Source organism: Hippocampus bargibanti, linkage group LG06 (genome assembly GCF_051943395.1).
Source record: "Hippocampus bargibanti isolate YZ-2025 linkage group LG06, ASM5194339v1, whole genome shotgun sequence".
NCBI classification, from domain to species: Eukaryota; Metazoa; Chordata; class Actinopteri; order Syngnathiformes; family Syngnathidae; genus Hippocampus; species Hippocampus bargibanti.
The window spans coordinates 8,998,126-9,016,349 of record NC_142739.1 but is presented as its reverse complement, the minus strand read 5'-3'; the positions used below and the strand labels follow the sequence as shown (position 1 = coordinate 9,016,349).

The window sequence follows — 18,224 nt, the reverse complement described above, 5'->3', positions numbered from 1 at the left end:
ATATGTGAAAATATATGCAATAAAAATGAGAAAACAGAAAAACGGGGGGGGGGGGGGGGGGGGGGTTGCGGATGGTAAACGCATTTAATTATTCTCGTCCATGGAGGTGGGTCGGGGTTTGGATGGTGATGACGAGAACTTGGGTGATGCTAATGACAAACAGATATAAGGGACCTTAACTCATTCACTGCCAGACGATGTGCATAAATGTGTCCCCTCCAGTGCTAGGATTTTTGTCATTTTCACTCAAATTGCAGAATATTAAGTTTTAAGACTACATAAACATTCAATTTGCCGTAGGAAATATTAGACTCTCTTCTTTCATCAGAAAAAAAGAATTCTTAATTTACCTATAGGTCTGGAATTATATGACCTTGAAATGAGGGTGACTGTCCAAAATACAATGCAATACGTACATATTGGTTTATATTGGATTTGATTAGATTTTCCTTTATTAGTCTCGCAGTGGAGAAATTTACATTTCACAGCAGCAAAATTATGAAAGAAATGAAAGTAGAAAAGCAAAATACAGGAGCTGCTATAAAGGTAGCCACTCTCGCGGGACCGTCTTGAAGTCAAAAGAACAATACAAAAAACTAAATAACAAATAACATGACATCACAAAGACATAGAGAGACATCCATTCTTAAAGGACAACCGACGTCTCCGGACAAGTTGTGTCCATAATTTGTAAAATGGCTTCAAATGACTTCTACTGCACTTATTTTAATAAGATTCCCCGCATATAGCTATATTTTACGTTTCAAGACTCGCGCTGAACATTCAGGAGGTCTTGTTTTTGAGTTGGTGACGAGTCCTTACGTGACGTCAGAAAAGGTCCGCCTCCTGACCGTAAAAAAAAAAAACACATTGTAGCGTCTTTCCATCACGGCAATGTATTTTGCTGTACTTTTTTTTTTTTTTAAACCCTTGTGTTACATCCAAAAGCCGCCAACAGAGGGAGTCCAAGCTCCATGGAAGGAATGGATCAGCCTGTGGAAACGGGCTGATTCATTCCTCACAGCTCGGTGGCCATTTTCTCGCCTCTGAGACATTCCCCGCTGCCCGTTTGCCTCAAAACGACACGGAATAAATTCTTTAATCGATTGCAAACATGTATGCTTTCCTCTTCAGAACTATTTGAATCATATTCATAACTGGATGTGTAACAAGAAAGCATATTATCCGAATCTGAAGCCATTGTCTTTATTCTCCAGCAATGCAAGATGTCTTGGCGTGACTTCACGAACTGGGGGTGGGAAAGTGCCCAATTCGCAGCTCAATTTTTTGCAGATTTGGACACTTTAGGTCATTTTTATTGGTGTTTTGCATTTGAATAAAAATATCATACTGCGTGTTTTGGGTATTTTAGATGCTATAAAACGTTTTTCTGATGTCAGTTAAAAAACAAAAAAGTGACGTCGGTTGCCCTTTAAGCACTTTCTGTACTGTCTTTGTTACATAAAGCAGTTCCAGATCAAAGAGGAGAGGATCAAAGTGTCTCTTCACCAGTGGATCAAGGACATCATGGTGGAATGTGCACGTTGACTACAAGCTAAATGTTGAAAGCAAACACGCAGCTGTAGCATCCATTGACGAAAAGAGATTGCCTCACATCTCTGGTCCCTCATAAATCCGTTTCAATTCCAACCCGCGACAGTTCCATATATGCATCGGCCCTCTGCGCTGACGCTCCTTCCTTCTTATCGCGGGCTCCTCAAGCCATGTATCCAGCCAGCCGCAGATTGTCCAACAGCACCGACCTTCCGCTGAAGATGCTGCCCATGACAGGCGCAAAAAAGCACAATGGCCCCTGTGGTGTCCAGCGATGACAGTCGAATGGCACCGACATTCCTCCCATTAAAAAATAGTACTGGCATAATAATGCTGCTGAAAAGGCGCAACCGCTCAGCACAGTCTCTTCCTTGATGAATGCCGTGGCCAAAAATGCTGAAAAACAATCCGTGTCCGTTCCACACGACGCACAACACAAAGTGACAAAAGAAAACACAAGAACAAGACAAAAACAACGAAAAAAGGCAAGGCTCATGAGAGCACTTGCTGACGGCTGCCATCTTGGACTTCTATATATATATACAGTGAGACCTCAACTTACAAACACCTTAACTGGAAACTTTTCGTCTTACAAACGTCAAATTTATGAAAATTAAACCTTATAATAAGCACTATTTTCATAATACACACCCACCACGGCTGGCGGAGTGATCTTTGGCGGAAGCACACGACCGAACAGCACCAGAGGTTAAGTTACCAACAGTCCTTCAACAGTAGCCAAAATGGAACTGTATAGTGCCACTTAGCAGTTTTTTTTGACGACGATACTAGTGCAGCGTGTTCGACCGGAAAAAAATTCCTTGTGTGTTCTACATACTTGGCAATAAAGATGATTCTGATTCTGATTCTTATAGAAGGTGACTCTCCTTCCATAAGCCATCAACGACCATCAAAAAAGTAAATAAAACTTTATTTTACAGCACAGTTTATTTCTTTACAGTCCTCATGTAATGCGCCTCTCTTTCCAAACAGCAATTCCCTTTGACCTTCGACCTCCAACGCCATTCCATCAAGCCATAAATGACCATCACAAATGTAAATAAAGTGACTTTATTATACAATTCAGTGTATTTCTTTCATTACAATACAATAGCACATTTATTATACATAGAATAAGGTATGTTGTGTGTAGTTTTAAGGCTCATTTAGTTGAAAAGTATATTTTATGGAAACCCGGGAACGGATTATTCCCATTTTAATGGTTTCCTATGGGATTTTTTTTTTTGAGATACACACTTCTGGGAACCAATTAAGTTCGTAAGTTGAGGGCTCACTGTGTGTGTGTATATATATATATATATATATATATATATATATATATATATATATATATATATATATATATATATATATATATATATATATATACGCTTTCAATTCTCAAATAAATGGGGGAATGGTATTATGGGGGAATGCTAACATTAGTGTACATGTAGCGGTAGCAGCAGGATGACTTAATAAATAAACACTACTCATTAAATGGCAATGCTGATCACCCCTTATTGAAAAACTCTCTTCACACATACCTTTGACAGGCCATAAATGTCTTAAAAGCACCCCAGGCTTAAATCGCTGAACAATCACCTCATCGCACAAGTCACTCTCTCCCCTCTTACGCAATGAGAGAACAATTTCAAGAACCCGCTTGACACACACAAATAAATCTCTCAATGATTTTCCACTTGGTTCGCAGAAAATCCTCATCCTTTTTGACTGATTAAGCATTCCTTGAAAAATTCCAACATCAAACAGGTAACATTTCGTTTTTACCAATATTTCATTATAAACAAGTCATGCTAGCAACGTAGCCACCTTGGCGTGCTGCCATTCATGTAGTACAGTACATGAGTAACCTGGCGGCTTTTCTTTTGGCAGAGAAATTAAATGAGGCTTGCAACTCCATCATCTGCCATTCACTCATTCCGTCATTTCCCCTCACCCTAATCAATATACTCACTCACCAATAGAAATAAAGTCTTGGGACTCTCCCGGTTGCGCAGGACGTCCGAGCGGTCCGTTGTAGAGCAATAGTCCGTCGGCCGCCTCGGTCAGGAATTCCACGGAAATGTGGCTACGGAAGCACGGCGCCAAGGCCGGGAACCAAGCGTAGCCCCCGCCGCCGAAGCTGTGCTTGGTCTGTTGACACTCGGGCCCGTTGAACATTGGCGGACACTTGCATCTGAGGTGGGGAAATGAAGTGGAATCATTATATGATATTGCCCTCCTTCCCTTTGTCATCATCATCATTATTATTATTATTATTATTATTATTATTATTATTATTATTATTATTATTTGATTAACCTTTAGTAGTCTTGCAGTGGAAACATTTACATTTCACAGTAACAAAATTATGAAAGTAAGAGGAAAGGAAAGGAAGAAATAGAAAAACAAATACAGGAGCTACTGTCAAGGCAGCCACTCTCGTGGCACCATCTCAAAGTAAAAAAACAAAACTAAACTAAATAACAAATAATTGAATTGGATTTGCCTTAATTAGTCTCGCAGTGGAGAAATTTACATTTCATAGCAGCAAAGTTATGAAAGGAAGAGGAAAGGAATGGAAGAAGTAGAAAAACAAAATACATGAGCTGCTGGAAAGCCAGCCACTCTTGCGGCGCCATCTGTAATAATGTGACACAACACAAAAGACACAGAAAGTCTTCAATCTTTCGGACTTTCTGCACCCTCTTTGTGGCATGAAGCAGTTCTAGATGAATGAGGAGAGAATCAAAGCATCCTTTTCACCAGTGGATCAGGGATGTCATGGTGTAATGTGCACATCTGCTACAAGCTAAATGTTGAAAGCAAACACGAAGCTTGAGCATCCATTGATGAAAAGAGATTGTCTCACATATCCTATCCCATGTAAATCCGCTTCAATTCCATGCCGTGACAAGCTAGTGAGAGCACTTGCTGACGGCTGCCTACTCGGGTGCCATCTTAGATGTCTATTATTATTATTATTATTATTATTATTATTATTATTATTATTATTACGATCATTATCAATATTAATTACAATTATTATATTTTATGACAACCCCCTCACCCCGCCCTACACTCCTAAAAACGAACAACTGGCTGACCACTTCACCAGAGAGCTGACCAAATACCCACCTATAGCCCAGTGGACTATCTTGGCAGGTCCCACCATTGAGGCAGGGGTTGCTCGGGTATGATGAGCAAGGCAGGTGCATGGCCTCACGTCCGCGGCAGCCACACCGCGCCGTGGTCTTGGCCGGCAGGGAAACCAAAGACACGTTGCCCGTGCTGAGGGCTGTCGGGGCGTGACCGAAGGACACTTGAGTGGAGCAGCCTCCGGATCGAGCGCAGTCCGTGTGGGGACAGTCATCTACGCCCACCTGGGAAATGGACACGCCAAGCATGGCTTCCAGCTAAAAAAAAGAAAAAAAGTATAAATAATTGACATCCAAGCAATCCAAACATAAATGAAGACAACACTCCCAAGATAATCATGAGGAGGCGTTCATTTCTTACATCACAATATATTTAATCACAATCACAATACATTTAAAGGACAACCGACATCACTTTTTTTGTTTCCTAACTGACATCAGAAAAATGTTTTATAGCATCTAAAATACCCAAAACACGCAGGATGATATTTGTAGTCTAATGCAAAACAAAGGGTTTCGGTATATACTGGTAAAGGAGTTAGCGTTGAGTTTAGGGCTAAGATTTAGTTTGGGTTAGGATTAGGGCATCAAAATGCTATCAAGGCAAGGCACAGAGTTAGATTCAAGGGATCAGTGTTTGGTTTAGGATTTGGTTAGGATCTACAAGTAAGCTTAAAGATTTCGGGTCAGTATAAATCTTATGTCAAATGTCAAAATTCAGACACATGCCGAAGATGAGTATCACAATTTGCTGTTAACCCACTTGGTTTGACTTTGGTGGAGGTCTGTGATCTGCTGAGTGACAGTTTAGTGGCGTGTGTGTGTACATGGATGACTGACTTTCAGCACATTGAGTTGGGGTCAAGCAAGCATCTGCTTTCATGCTTTTAAAGCATCTTAAGCATTCGTGTACGTGTGTGTGTGTGTGTGTGTGTGTGTGTGTGTGTGTGTGTGTGTGTGTGTGTGTGCGTGTGCGTGTGTGTGTGTGTGTGTGTGTGTGTGTGTGTGTGTGTGTGTGTGTGTGTGTGTGTGTGACATGGACATCCACTTAGTGACACACGCTCGAGTGAAACGGATGTACAATATTGACCCACAATGTGTTAAATGCTTGACAGTGTATAAAGTGCTCATGTGCTAACAAATCTTGAACAACTTTCGTCTTACGTTTAGCGAACTACCAAACTATCTAACTGACCGACAAACTAATACCCTCCTGAAACTAAATTTGTGACCAACTAACTACCCATAAGGGATGATCTTATTGCCAACGTACAGATGCATTTTTGTAACTAACTGAAGGATTGATAAAATAATCCGCTCAAGTCAAAAAGTAACTGAACAAATGGCTGACGAGAATACTTATGATTTTATCGTGTGACCTTAATTGAAAAACAATTCAACAAATAAACAAACAAAATAATAAATACAGTAATGTCTCATTATATCGATATCGGTTATATTCTTCCCCCAAGCCATTAACTCTTTGAACTCTTTCAACAGTAGCCAAAATGGAACTGTATACTGCCACTTAGCAGTTTTTTTGACAACGATACTAGTGCAGCGTGTTCTACCGGAAACAAATTCCTTGTGTGTCCTACATACTTGGCAATAAAGATGATTCTGATTCTGATTCTGATTCTGATTCTGATATCGATAGTACCGCTTATTACGATACTATTTTCATTTCCCTTGCACATTTCTAGTCTTTTTATGTATAATTAGTACCGTTTAGTACGATACCCGGTTATTACGATAATCCGGTTATTACGGTGCTCCTTTTCATCCCCCGCCGGCCATTTTTGTTGTTTATATCGATATATCCGTCGCGCCATTGGTCAACTTGGTCACGTGTCTTGTTACGTGAGCCGCCATCGGTCGCGCCATTGGTCGACTTGGTCACATGAGCCGCCATTGGTCGCGCTATTGGTCGACTTGGCCGTGTGACTTTGTCACGTGACACGCCATCGGTCGGCCCATTGGTCAACTTGGTCACATGTCTTGGTTACGTGTCACGCCATCAGTCGTGCCATTGGTCGACTTGGTCAGGTGACTTGGTTACGTGCCCAGCACCCGTGTAGCAGAGCCATTTTCATTTTCAGACGCTAGCTCGTGTGTAGCAGACGAGATTGAAGTGTTTGTGTTAAAAGGTAAAAATGGGAAGCAGAAGAAGATTGATGACTTTTTTAAATTGTATACATAATATAGTAAGATGTAAGCTTTGCAGTTTCCCTGTTGTGTTATGTACATGCCCACTGTACTGTATAGGAATGCAATCGTTTTTTGCAACAATGTTTCTCTTTTTGTCTGCTGAAGCGCGATGATTTTGAAAATTATTAACATTCCATACTGTGTATTAAAGGACAGCCGATGTCACTTTTTATTCAAATGCAAATAAAAATGACTTCACGCCAAGATGTCTTGCATTGCTTGTGAATCCAAACAATGGCTTCAGATTCGGATAATATGCTTTTTTGTTACACATCCAGTTATGAATATGTTTCAAATACACTGTAGTTCTGAAGATTAAAGCATACATGTTTACAATCATTAAAGAATTATATGTGCCATTTTGAGGCAACATTGGGGGAACATCTATCACCCAAAAAAAAGGGAGCTCATGGCCAGCTCCGTTTCTTATATGGCGCTTGGCTGCCCTCTTTTGGCGGCTTTTGTTTAATGCAGTTCGGCGCAGGATCGGATATATCGATAGTCCCGGTTATATCGATATTTTTTCGGACTCCCTTGAATATCGATATAACGAGACTTTACTGTACTTAAACAAATAAATAAACAAATAGATAAACAAACAAACAAACAAACAAACAAACAAACAAACAAACAAACAAATAAATAAATAAATAAATAAATAACACTTACAAAGTAATTGAGCAAACCACAAAGTGACAGGCAAACTTATCTTATATTCTGGTGTATAAGGCACACCGGCGTATAAACCTCCAACGTTTGGTGTATTTTCAAACATTTTCCATATATAAGGCGCATCATAGTACCTATGCTTGTCTGTGACTGTCCTTGAGAGCTTTGAAAGGTGGTTAAAATGTATTACGTATTATTATTATTATTATTATTATTATTATTATTATTATTATTTTTATTGTTATCCAATGAATGGTGTATGTTCAAACTTTTTCCATATATAAGGCACATCGGACTATAAGGCACTGGGATTACGCACTACTCTTCTATGGAGGGGATGGAGTTGGTGGCTATTGACAGTAGTTCCGAGACCTGTTGTGGCTCAATTTTACTTCACAAGGCGCAGATGCGTACAAGGTGCGTGGTCATCTTTTGAAGAAAATCAAGGTTTTGGGTGTGTACTGGAAAATATGGTACAACTATAATAAACTGGCAGATCTACTGACCCAATGACCAACTCAATTAGTGACTAACCAACTCGTTGACCAAAAGACCAAATAACTAACTGACTTCAAAACACTAAATAACTGACCAGGCAAATCAGCAATGACTCAAATTAAAGTAAAGCCAGTAACCTTTGGTGTGAAAAACATGTTTGATGAGACAGTTTGTCGGGACCTAAAACCAAATAAAACATGGATAAAACACATGTGATTAAAAGATGGGGTGTTGATTGATGACTTGGTGGAGGTCACCTTTGATTTATTGGCCGCCACGTAACCGTGCAGTTTCTCTGCCTTGTAATACGGCGAACCATGTGCGGCGAACCACACGCTCAGCTCCCTCTCCTGCTCTGGTCCGGCGTCTTCCACGGAGAATACGTGGACCTTCTCCGGCGTCGCCTGGAAGATATCGGCTAGCATCCGACCCAAATGGGAGAAGCGGCTCTCCTCGCCGCCTCTGGACAAGAACAAATCTTCTACCGTCATGTCTGTGAGGAGGAGAAAGAGACAGTATGGAGTAACTTTTGAAAGAAGCACTTTAATGTGGACCCTGTAAGACTGGTAGGGTGCATTGGATTCCATCTGTTCACTAACTGACCGAGCGACTGACCAGCCGGCCAAACAAGCATGATAACGACGTATCAACAAACTGACGAGCATATGAACAACTGACTGACTGATTGACTGCCTAACTAATGAATGAACTGAATGATCCGCTTTCTGACTATATTGCTGTATAACTAACTTACTGATTGAAAAACATGATTTACCTCATGACTCCAAAACTAGTAAGCTAATTACATTATTTGTGCTTCTAAGTATAAGACACACATTCAAAGAACGACCTCTTTGAAAACTGTTTTACTAAATCGGGCGCACCGCATGATAAGGTGCGAAGAATAGAAGCTAAAAAAAGTCTCATTATGCATCAACTTGATTGAGCTACGCTAAAGGGAATTTAATACAAATACAGCTTTATTTATATGTTGTGGACTGTACAGCTTCCACAACCGTTGCAGATGGAACCAAACGCTTCATAGAACATTTAACTCATTCACTGCCATTCACAAATGTATTCAGGAATTGAAAATATGTGGAGCGCCATTCCCAAATTTGTTCAAGTTTTGTTTTTTTCTTGTTTGGGTGCCAATAAAGCTCTGGCCATGGCCTCTGGCAATATTTTTCCCTTTCACAAGGGGGCAGCATTTCCGCCTTTTCCATGTTAGTGCTTTGTTTCATCTTCAGATATATAAACCAATATGTATGTATTGAATTGTATTTTGTACTGCCACCCTCATTTCAAGCTCATATAACTCCAGACCCATATCATTTAGGAATTAACTCTTGTATCTGATGAAAGAAGACAGTCTAAGGTTTCTTATGCTGCATTAAATGTCTATGTAGTCCTAAAACTAAATATTCTGCGGTTCTTGGAAATCGAGTAACAATGACAAAAACTCTGGCACTGGAGTGGACACATTTCTGCACGTCTGGCAGTGAATGAGTTAAAATACTACATCCAAGAAATCCGAATATTGATCCATATAGAAGGTTCATCAGATTATAAGTCAGACCGTAAATTTTCGAACTAACTAACTAACTGACCATGAGACAAATTCCTGTACTGAGTTAACTGAGCCACAACCCTCTCAAAAAAAGCCCAAGCCTTGTTCTTACTGCGCAGTCGAAGGGAGGCAGCGTTCCGCAGCGCTTCCCGCGGCAGCTCTATCACGTCCACCTGTGCTGTGGATATGACGTCCGGCCAGGTGGGATCGGACACGCGTACCTGCAGCTGGTAAGAGCCAGGAGGGACCCCGTCCCTGATGCTCAGCTGGCCAGAACTATGGTTCACGCTGAACAACCTGGGCAGAGACATGGATTGAGATTTTTGTACAAGAGTATTTTTACAATGTGGCTCTTCTTTTTCTGTCTATTTTGGACATTTGTGTTATATGTTATATGAATGTCTAAAATAATATATGTACCATATATATATATATATATATATATATATATATATATATATATATACGTCTTTTGTACACCATTGTACAGATGACGGCTGAAGAAACCTTCTCATCGATGGACCACTCCTGTACGACTGAGAGCTTACACAGACGTGTATATATATATGGCCAAAATTTCAAAGAGTCAAATGTAGTCCACAATACCGTCACTATTTTTGACTATCAAACGTAATTTTGGCTTACCCTGTATTTATGCCCATATTATAAAAACCCATGTTAAAGATGTAGATGAGAGCAGATGTGCTCTGTGGAACACGCATGCTCAGAGCATCTTGACGTGGAACCGCTCACGCTATGCTGCACTGCAGACATCTACGCGGCCCGGCTACCATGTTGCATGCGCGCCATCGCGCTCGTGTAGAGTTAAAACATATGCACGCCGACTCCAACACCGCACCCTTTAGACTACACACCAGATGGGCTCATTAGTGGCGACTGAAAGCCAGCCAAAACCTGTCCGACGTGTCGACAGCACCACCGCGACCCATGGATTTAGACCCCAAAGACGTCATGTGCTGCGCCCAAAAGCATGTCATTCGGCTGCGTTGCGATGGAGATCCATACCTTAATGGAAACAATCGTGTTGCCGCTAAGCGGCAAAGTACGGAAAGTCCTTGGGGCATTTTAAATCATCTCAGCTTCAGGATGAGTTGAACACCAATGGTGGGTACACCACAACAAAAAATGTCAACGTCTCAATAACTCGTCAGGTGTTCAATGTTGTCCTCAAAGCCCCATTTCCCTCCACCCTCTATGCCCATGCCGTCTACAGTTGAGTAGGGAATGACCCGAGGGTCACCATTTGCAAAAATATGGCCTGTTCTAGGGTGAGCAGCACCTTGTGTGATATTCACAGTTGCTTATGGTCTCTCATTTGAGGTGTCAAGTCAGACGCTTGGCAGGGGGAATTTCTATTGATCTTTTAGGTATAAATAGCTCACATCCTCCTCCACTCCCCGTCCCCTATTCTTCTCCCGCAAGTTTCCATGTCGCCGTCTCTTTGTCACAGTACACCCTTGTACTGCCAGCGTTACTCTGGTTTAAATCTGTCACTTTCTCTTCTTCTGGCTCCCCATTTTCTTCTTATGCTCGCTCATTCATACGCTAAATGTTCAAAGGAAAGACTTTTAAAAAAATCTGCAAGATTTCATTGACTTTCATTAGAAAATTTGGGGTGGAGTTATACGTTTCCTGTAGCGTGCTTGGGCTTCAAATTTGGTAGCCCAGCCCAGCCCTGGTCAGTTCAGTTCAGTTTAGTTTAGTTTAGCTTAGTTTATTCGTGATAATAATGTTGCTCAGTGAAACTGGTGTCAAAGTTTAATTTTCCCCAAATTAATTATTCGTGAGTCTGGGTGTAGAAAATGGCTGGTGGTTGGGAAGTGCCATATTATAGAGCTTGATAGCAATTGCTGAGCAGTACCATTTCCATAATTTCTCTCAGCTCTCACAGGAGAGTCACATTTTTTGGAACAAAAACCTGGTACTGTACCGGGATGGTTTTCCCTCGAATTGGTACGTCTTCTCGCTCCAGTCGTCGAGATCTGAGGATGGGATTTGGCCCAGAACTGTTGTTGGGAGAATACCTAGTTTCCAACAAAAGAAAGTGCCAACACAATAAATTAGTTTTGAAAGGAAATCAAAGAAAATGTATGTATGCATCAAAAAAGGGAGTTGGTAAATGTTCAAAAAAAGATTCATCCTTTGAACTAAGTTAGGGTAGCTGACAGATGGTCAGAAGCACTAAATAAATGATGTGTTCTGCAGCGACACAGCGACACAGCGGAAGCACTTGACTGTGACAAAGCAGTCTTATGATCTCAGTCGTGGTTGTTTGGATGGTATCGAGGACACACGGGGGAAATGTAGGTTGAGGTTAGGATGACAAGTCACACAAAGTTCATCATCAAATCCTTGGTCATAATCAGCTGACGGCAACCGTAAAAGAACCACAAACAAAAGTTTTGAAACTGAACACATCCCAGAAAATATTTTTCTTGTTATGATCTTGGCAGCCACCATGCGCTCGAGCACCGTGTGCCAAACACTAGAGAAACCTATATTTCAAAATTGGCACAACATAAGAGGTCAGCGTTTTTGCGTCTCTAAAACACGGAACAGTCCTTTGAAGTCACCAATGACCAAATTTTGGACAGAATATACTGTTGGTTTCAACGGAGTGTGAAAGAAGCCACGTCAGACATTTAAGCGGACGAGTTTTACAGGAAAATTCTCCCACTTCTTCCGCAAAGATTGTCTCTTAGTATGGGGACTGTGGCCGCTAACAGCGCGTTTGCCACCACGCAAGCTAACAACCGATGTTGATGCAAAATATTTTCCAGCCACACCTTATTTATATCGTCTCTCAACCGTGGGTGTGCCTGGAAAATAATGTCATGGATAAGACGGGAGTTCTCTGTGAACCATTTCATGGACCTATGATGTCCTTGAAAAGGGTTAAGGTAATATGTTTTCAAAAGGTAGTCTCCATTCAGTTTGTGCAGATTACCATTAGCTGAAAGACTGAGAATCCAAATAGACAAACTTTGATGAAGTATACCTTCGTAACTGTACACGATGAAGTTGGCGTGCCCTGGTGAATGGGGGTGGTCGTTCCGGTCTCCGATAACCACCGTTAGAGTGTTGGTGGAGCTCATGGTGGGCAAGCCACTGTCAATCATGAGGATAGGGAGGCGGTATTCCTTTTGACGCTCGCGGTCAAATGTCAGCAGGGCGGTGATGGAAGCGCTGCCGTTGCGGAAGTCGGTCAGGTTAAAGTTGGCCGCGTCGGCAGTGAGTGGAAGAAGACGTATTGTAAAAGGTCCACCATTAGAGGAGAGATCACGATCGCTAGCGTGCAGCAGCAGTGAGCTGGCGTTCATCCACACCGACTGCGGGGCTGCTGTGTTCTCCCACACCATCGGCATGTAAGGGGCCTCAAACTCTGGCCCGTTGTCGTTGACGTCCAGCACAGTTACCATCACGATTGCTGTGCCAGTCAGGTCTGGGCTGCCGGCATCCGTGGCGAGGACCATGACCCGATGCTGGGAGATTTTTTCCCGGTCCAAAGAGTTAGCCACCACCACCCACCCGGACTGATCCACGAGGAACTGATCATAGGGGTCGGACTCCTTGGCAATACTGTAGGAAAATTGTCCGTTTTGTCCAGAGTCCAGATCGGTAGCCATCACCTGGGCAACAATAGTGCCCACAGGAACATCTTCGGACATGGCTGGCGACTCGTAGAACTGCGGTAAGAAGACGGGAGCATGGTCATTGGCGTCTTCCACCTGAACAAGACAGTACGCCAGGCTGAAGAAATCAGCATCCTCAGCCTTCAGAGTGAGATTGAAAGTCCTCTCCTCTGGCTTCTCAAAGTCCACTTTCTTCTTGAGCTTGATCACGCCGCGTCGGTTCAATTTGTCAGTTTCCACCAAGAACTTCCTGTCATCGTCACCCCCCACAATGCTGAAGGTCACTACCGCATTCTCGTCCTGGTCTCCATCAGTGGCAGACACTACAAGAACCTCACTGTTCACCTCCAGGTCCTCAGTTACCTGAAGTGGAGAGCAAATATTAACTAACATAATGAATCTCTACTATTTCCTGATTCTAAAATCTTCTAATGCCTGGTTTTCTCGAAAACTGCTATGACTTGAGTAATGTTGGATTAAGTTAACTGTAATTTTTAACTGCAATTCTGGTATGGCTATGGCACAGTAGGAAGTGGCTTCTATGAACGGTCATAATGGTACCACCCCTGTTTAAATTTCATCCAGGACAAACCTGGGGAATCATTTTATGAAAGAGCGATGGGAACACCTGGGTATTGTAGACCTTCTGGGAGAAGATGGGTGGATGGTCATTAACGTCCGAAACGAGAATGGTGGCGGTTCCTGTCCCGGCCAAGCCCCCGCCATCTCGGGCCTCCACAACCACCAGATAGCGCTCCTCCACCTCCCGGTCGAGGGAGCGCAGCACAGTGTAGATGGTTCCCGTGGTGGCGTTGATGGAGAAAAGGTTGAGGTTGATCTCGTTGCGGACGTTCTTGACGATGCTGTAGCTTAATGCTGCATTCTTGCCTTGGTTGGAGTCGTCCAAGTCCATAGCTCTCATCTCCATGACGGAGGTGTCAGCAGGGGAGTTTTCAGGCACTTGGCCAACAAAACAGCCATCCACTTCCAGCGCCGGGCACGGGAAGAAAGGCGCGTTGTCATTGATGTCGCGTACCTCCAATAGCACGTCTGCAAATCCTGTGAGTCCCGACCCTCCCTCATCTGTGGCCAGGACCAGGAACCTCCAGGCTGGACGTTCCTCCCGGTCTAGACGCCGTTGGGCGTAGATCCTTCCGGTGCGCTCATTGATAGTGAACTCACCGCCTGCGCCTTGGCCGTGGAGGGAGTAGCGCAGAGCCGTCTGGTCAGCATCTTGGTCAGGATCGGTGGCGGAAACCTGCAAAAATAGGAACCGCAGTCCTCCATAAGTTCAGGACAAACGAGCCTTGACACTCACAGTCCTGACTTTGGGTAATTTAAAATCATGCTTGAGCCTTTGCAGTTTTAATTAATTGTTATCATACTTCTTGATACTGCGACCAAGCAATTCAATAACCAGCTCAGCCCTGTTCGCGTGTTATCACAATGTTTTTCATTAAACAGTCACATAAAAATAAACATTCCGCTTTGGGTCCTTTTATCTCTCCCGGCGACGCCACCCGGCTGTCAGTGTGCAATTAAAACTTAATGGCAAAGTCGACGCATAAGAGAAGGCAAAGTGACAGTTTTGAGTGTTCTGTCTCCGTCTTGCTTACGGAAAGCTTTGATGTGATCCAGCCGCCGCCCTCTTTTCCCCTTTGTAGTGACGAGATTAAGGATTTCCAATCGCTGTGGCGTGTGGGATCATCAGGTGTGCCATAGCAAATGATGAATGGGTTTGAAAATTTTGAGGGTTTTTTTCTTTTCATCTAAACAGAACAATGAAATAGTTTTCCATGAGATGGCAGAAGGAAGACTTGATCTGTGTCTCCAACTGTTGCCATTCACAGAGCAGAGGTTTGGGCACGGTGCACCTTGCATATGGCACCAGTATCTTGATTTTCTATCCTTTCACATTTTTATTTTACTATGCTGAGAATATCTTGTTTTTCTATCCTTTCACCCCCCCATCCCCTTTCAAAATTCTGCTGTGGACTGCAAATTTCCCCCATTGTGGGACAAATAAAGGTTTTATGATTCATATTCTGATGCTGAATTAAGAAAATTCTGTTAAGGGTATACAAACAGTGAAAACCTTATATTGTCAGTTGAATGATTTAGTGGATGCAAGAACATTTTGTACTGAGCCTTTTACTAACAGATGCGGAAGAAGGTCTAGTCCGTCCAAAATGGTTCCGACTTTAATTCCGTTTTAGCCGTGGTCACTTAGCAATGCAGCATAATCAAAACAATGTGTTGTTATATGTTGGGGTAATTCGCTATACGAACATCTTTTAACAACTTTTTTACATCGTTTGTTTATGTTTTGGACTTCCTGATACGTCATATCCTGCCTTCCTTCACATGATGTCACACCCTATTATGCCTGTCTTATAAATGCTCTCCCAGCGGTCTTTCGCACTCTTCTTCCTGCTTCCTCTTTTTTTCTTTCTGCCCCTCCTTGGCCGACACCCCACGATGCCCCTGCCGTCGACAAGATTAAACTAACTTATTCTGTTCAACACCTGGCTTCCTGCTGATTTAACCATCCTCTGCCATCAACACCCTGAGAAGCCATGGACCAGGAACGAACGATCACTTTCAACCCTTTATTATCTTTCCATGTGTAATTCTACAGTCAACCGGTAAGTGTGCAAGTGTGCAAATTAATTGGGAAGGGCAAACAAGGACAATTACATGAGTAGTTTTGGTGACATAATCATATGATGATGTACCGTTATTGATTAAAATATGGGCTTTGGAGGTTGGCAAAAACACAGCTGGAGACAATACAGAAAGGAGGACGGGTCCAGAGCACAGGTGATGCGCAAAACCATTCGTTTTCAAATTGGATTTTCCCATCTGTAAGATTGTGTGGGGATGAAAAATAAGGGCAGGTGATGGCACGCCAAAGCGGGTGGGCACACATCAAATCAATTCCTGGGGAAAACGAGGCCGGCCGGCGGACCGGTTGACACGCCGGATTACTTCTCTGCCCTCCGCGGCGTGACTCCATTTTGCTAATCTGATTGCGAGCGTTATGGTGGGAAGGTGTGACCAATGTCGGATGAAGAAGAGGAGGAGGAAGGGGATGAGGAGTCACACATTTGCAACTCTTTGCAAGAGTAAGATGGCACCCTGAAGTGCAAAGTAAAGACCATGTCCTGAAAAGAAACTGAAAGAAAGTGAAAAGTGTAGAAAATGTGGACTAAGTATGAGGACACAGAATTGGACAAAAATAGTGGGGCACTGACAAATACTGAAAAGCAAAGAAAATCGAGGAAAAGGTTTCTTCAGCCGTCGTCTGTACTTCGCTGAAGGTGTCGGACGTTTCGCTCCTCATCCAAAGAGCTTTGTCAGCGAACTAAAGTGGTGCTGGTAACCCTGGCCCTATACCCCTAATGGACAACGGTGGCTGTGCCAGACCTCTGATCTGACAGATCCCTGTGCCCATCGCCTGCTCTGATAGGTGCCTGTGCCGGACCCCTGCTCTGATAGGTGGTAGGGGGAGGTGCTCCCCCAAGGGACTTATCAGAGTAGGGGTCCGGCACAGGGGTTACCAGCAGAACTTTATTTCACTGACAAAGCTCTTCAGGTGAGTAGCGAAACGTCCAACACCTTCAAAGAAGTACAGATGACTGCTGAAGAAACCTTTCCCTCGATGGACCATTCCTGTACGACTGAGAGCCTACAAAGACGAAGCGAACAAAATGTTGCCAAAAGTAATGGGACAAAAACCAAATGGGCAAAAGTAACATAACCTCCATCGTAACTGTGGTCAAAATATGTTTTGGGACACCAACAGAAGGTTTGGGCACACAAAGATTTGATCTAACACCTCGTCAATTGACCAAAAATAAACAACGCACCTCCATGATGAACACGGGCAGTTCAGTGAGTTCTTCCTGGACGACGGCGTGGTACTCGCTCAAGCTGAAGACGGGCGCCTCGTCGTTACGGTTGACCACCTGCACCACCACCAAGGTTTCGTTCTCCCATTTGCCGTCCGAAGCCACCAGTCTCAGCTCAAAGCGCCGCTCCATCTCATAGTCCAGCGGCTGCGCAACAAAGACGGTGCCCACCTCGGGCTCGACGTCGAAAGTGCCCATGGTGTTGCCCGCTGTGATCTGATAGCGTAGCTTAGCATTGGCACCTGCGGTGGGACAATGATCAAATTGGGAATGTCTATGGACTCAAAAACTTTGAGCGATGGAATAGATAACACAGGAAATGATAATGAATAAATAACAATTAGGTCCTTCAGTCCTCGGACACTTCATTAGGAACACATGTTCAACCTTTCTAATGATTTATGACACTCGGGTGGCATGTTGTGCTGTGTACGTAGATAAAAGCGCATTTACATACCTTGCATGCATTTGTGCATGTTTGCATGTCTTTTATTGTCACCTGCCAAGGGACTGCGTATGCAAATATGCTGCCCCTGGCATCTTTCCATTTGTTTGTATATGCATCTTCATGAATATTCTTTCAATCAGAGTGTGCAGACATGTGATTAATAACGTTTTCTGGTAGATCTCGCTCGCCATGATGGAATGAAGTAAAATATTATTTCATCTCAAATGAAATGAGCTGAACATATGTTGTGAATGTGCAGGAGCTGAGTTGGGCCATGGGGCATTTATCCAAAAATCCATCCATCTATCTATCTATCCCTTAATATCAAGTATCCAAACCAAATATCAGTGGAATTCAAACAGAAATGTGTTTTGCACAGTTGGAATTTGTAAACACACAGACGCATGCACGCACACACACAGACAGATGCATGATGGGAGCCCAGAGGCATGTCCGTCTGGGTCGAGGCTTGCTCAACATTTACTGGCACAGAGGAGAATTTAGCAGGCTATCAACATCTGTGGAGACGTGCAGGACCTTCATCAGCCACAC

At 43.1% G+C, this 18,224-nt stretch overlaps 1 protein-coding gene across 1 annotated transcript in view; it reads right to left on the bottom strand.

The window, feature by feature from the left end:
- LOC148896330 (neural-cadherin) overlaps positions 1-18,224 on the bottom strand; it is a 104,303-nt gene that overhangs the window by 12,457 nt on the left and 73,622 nt on the right. The window contains exons 17-24 of the mRNA XM_088998919.1: positions 17,183-17,466; positions 13,942-14,571; positions 12,680-13,676; positions 11,612-11,705; positions 9,773-9,957; positions 8,348-8,583; positions 4,696-4,973; positions 3,537-3,754 (exon numbers count right to left, since the gene is read on the bottom strand). Of these exons, the coding sequence (XP_088855045.1) occupies positions 3,537-3,754; positions 4,696-4,973; positions 8,348-8,583; positions 9,773-9,957; positions 11,612-11,705; positions 12,680-13,676; positions 13,942-14,571; positions 17,183-17,466 (2,922 nt within the window). The remainder of the gene's footprint in view (positions 1-3,536; positions 3,755-4,695; positions 4,974-8,347; positions 8,584-9,772; positions 9,958-11,611; positions 11,706-12,679; positions 13,677-13,941; positions 14,572-17,182; positions 17,467-18,224) is intronic.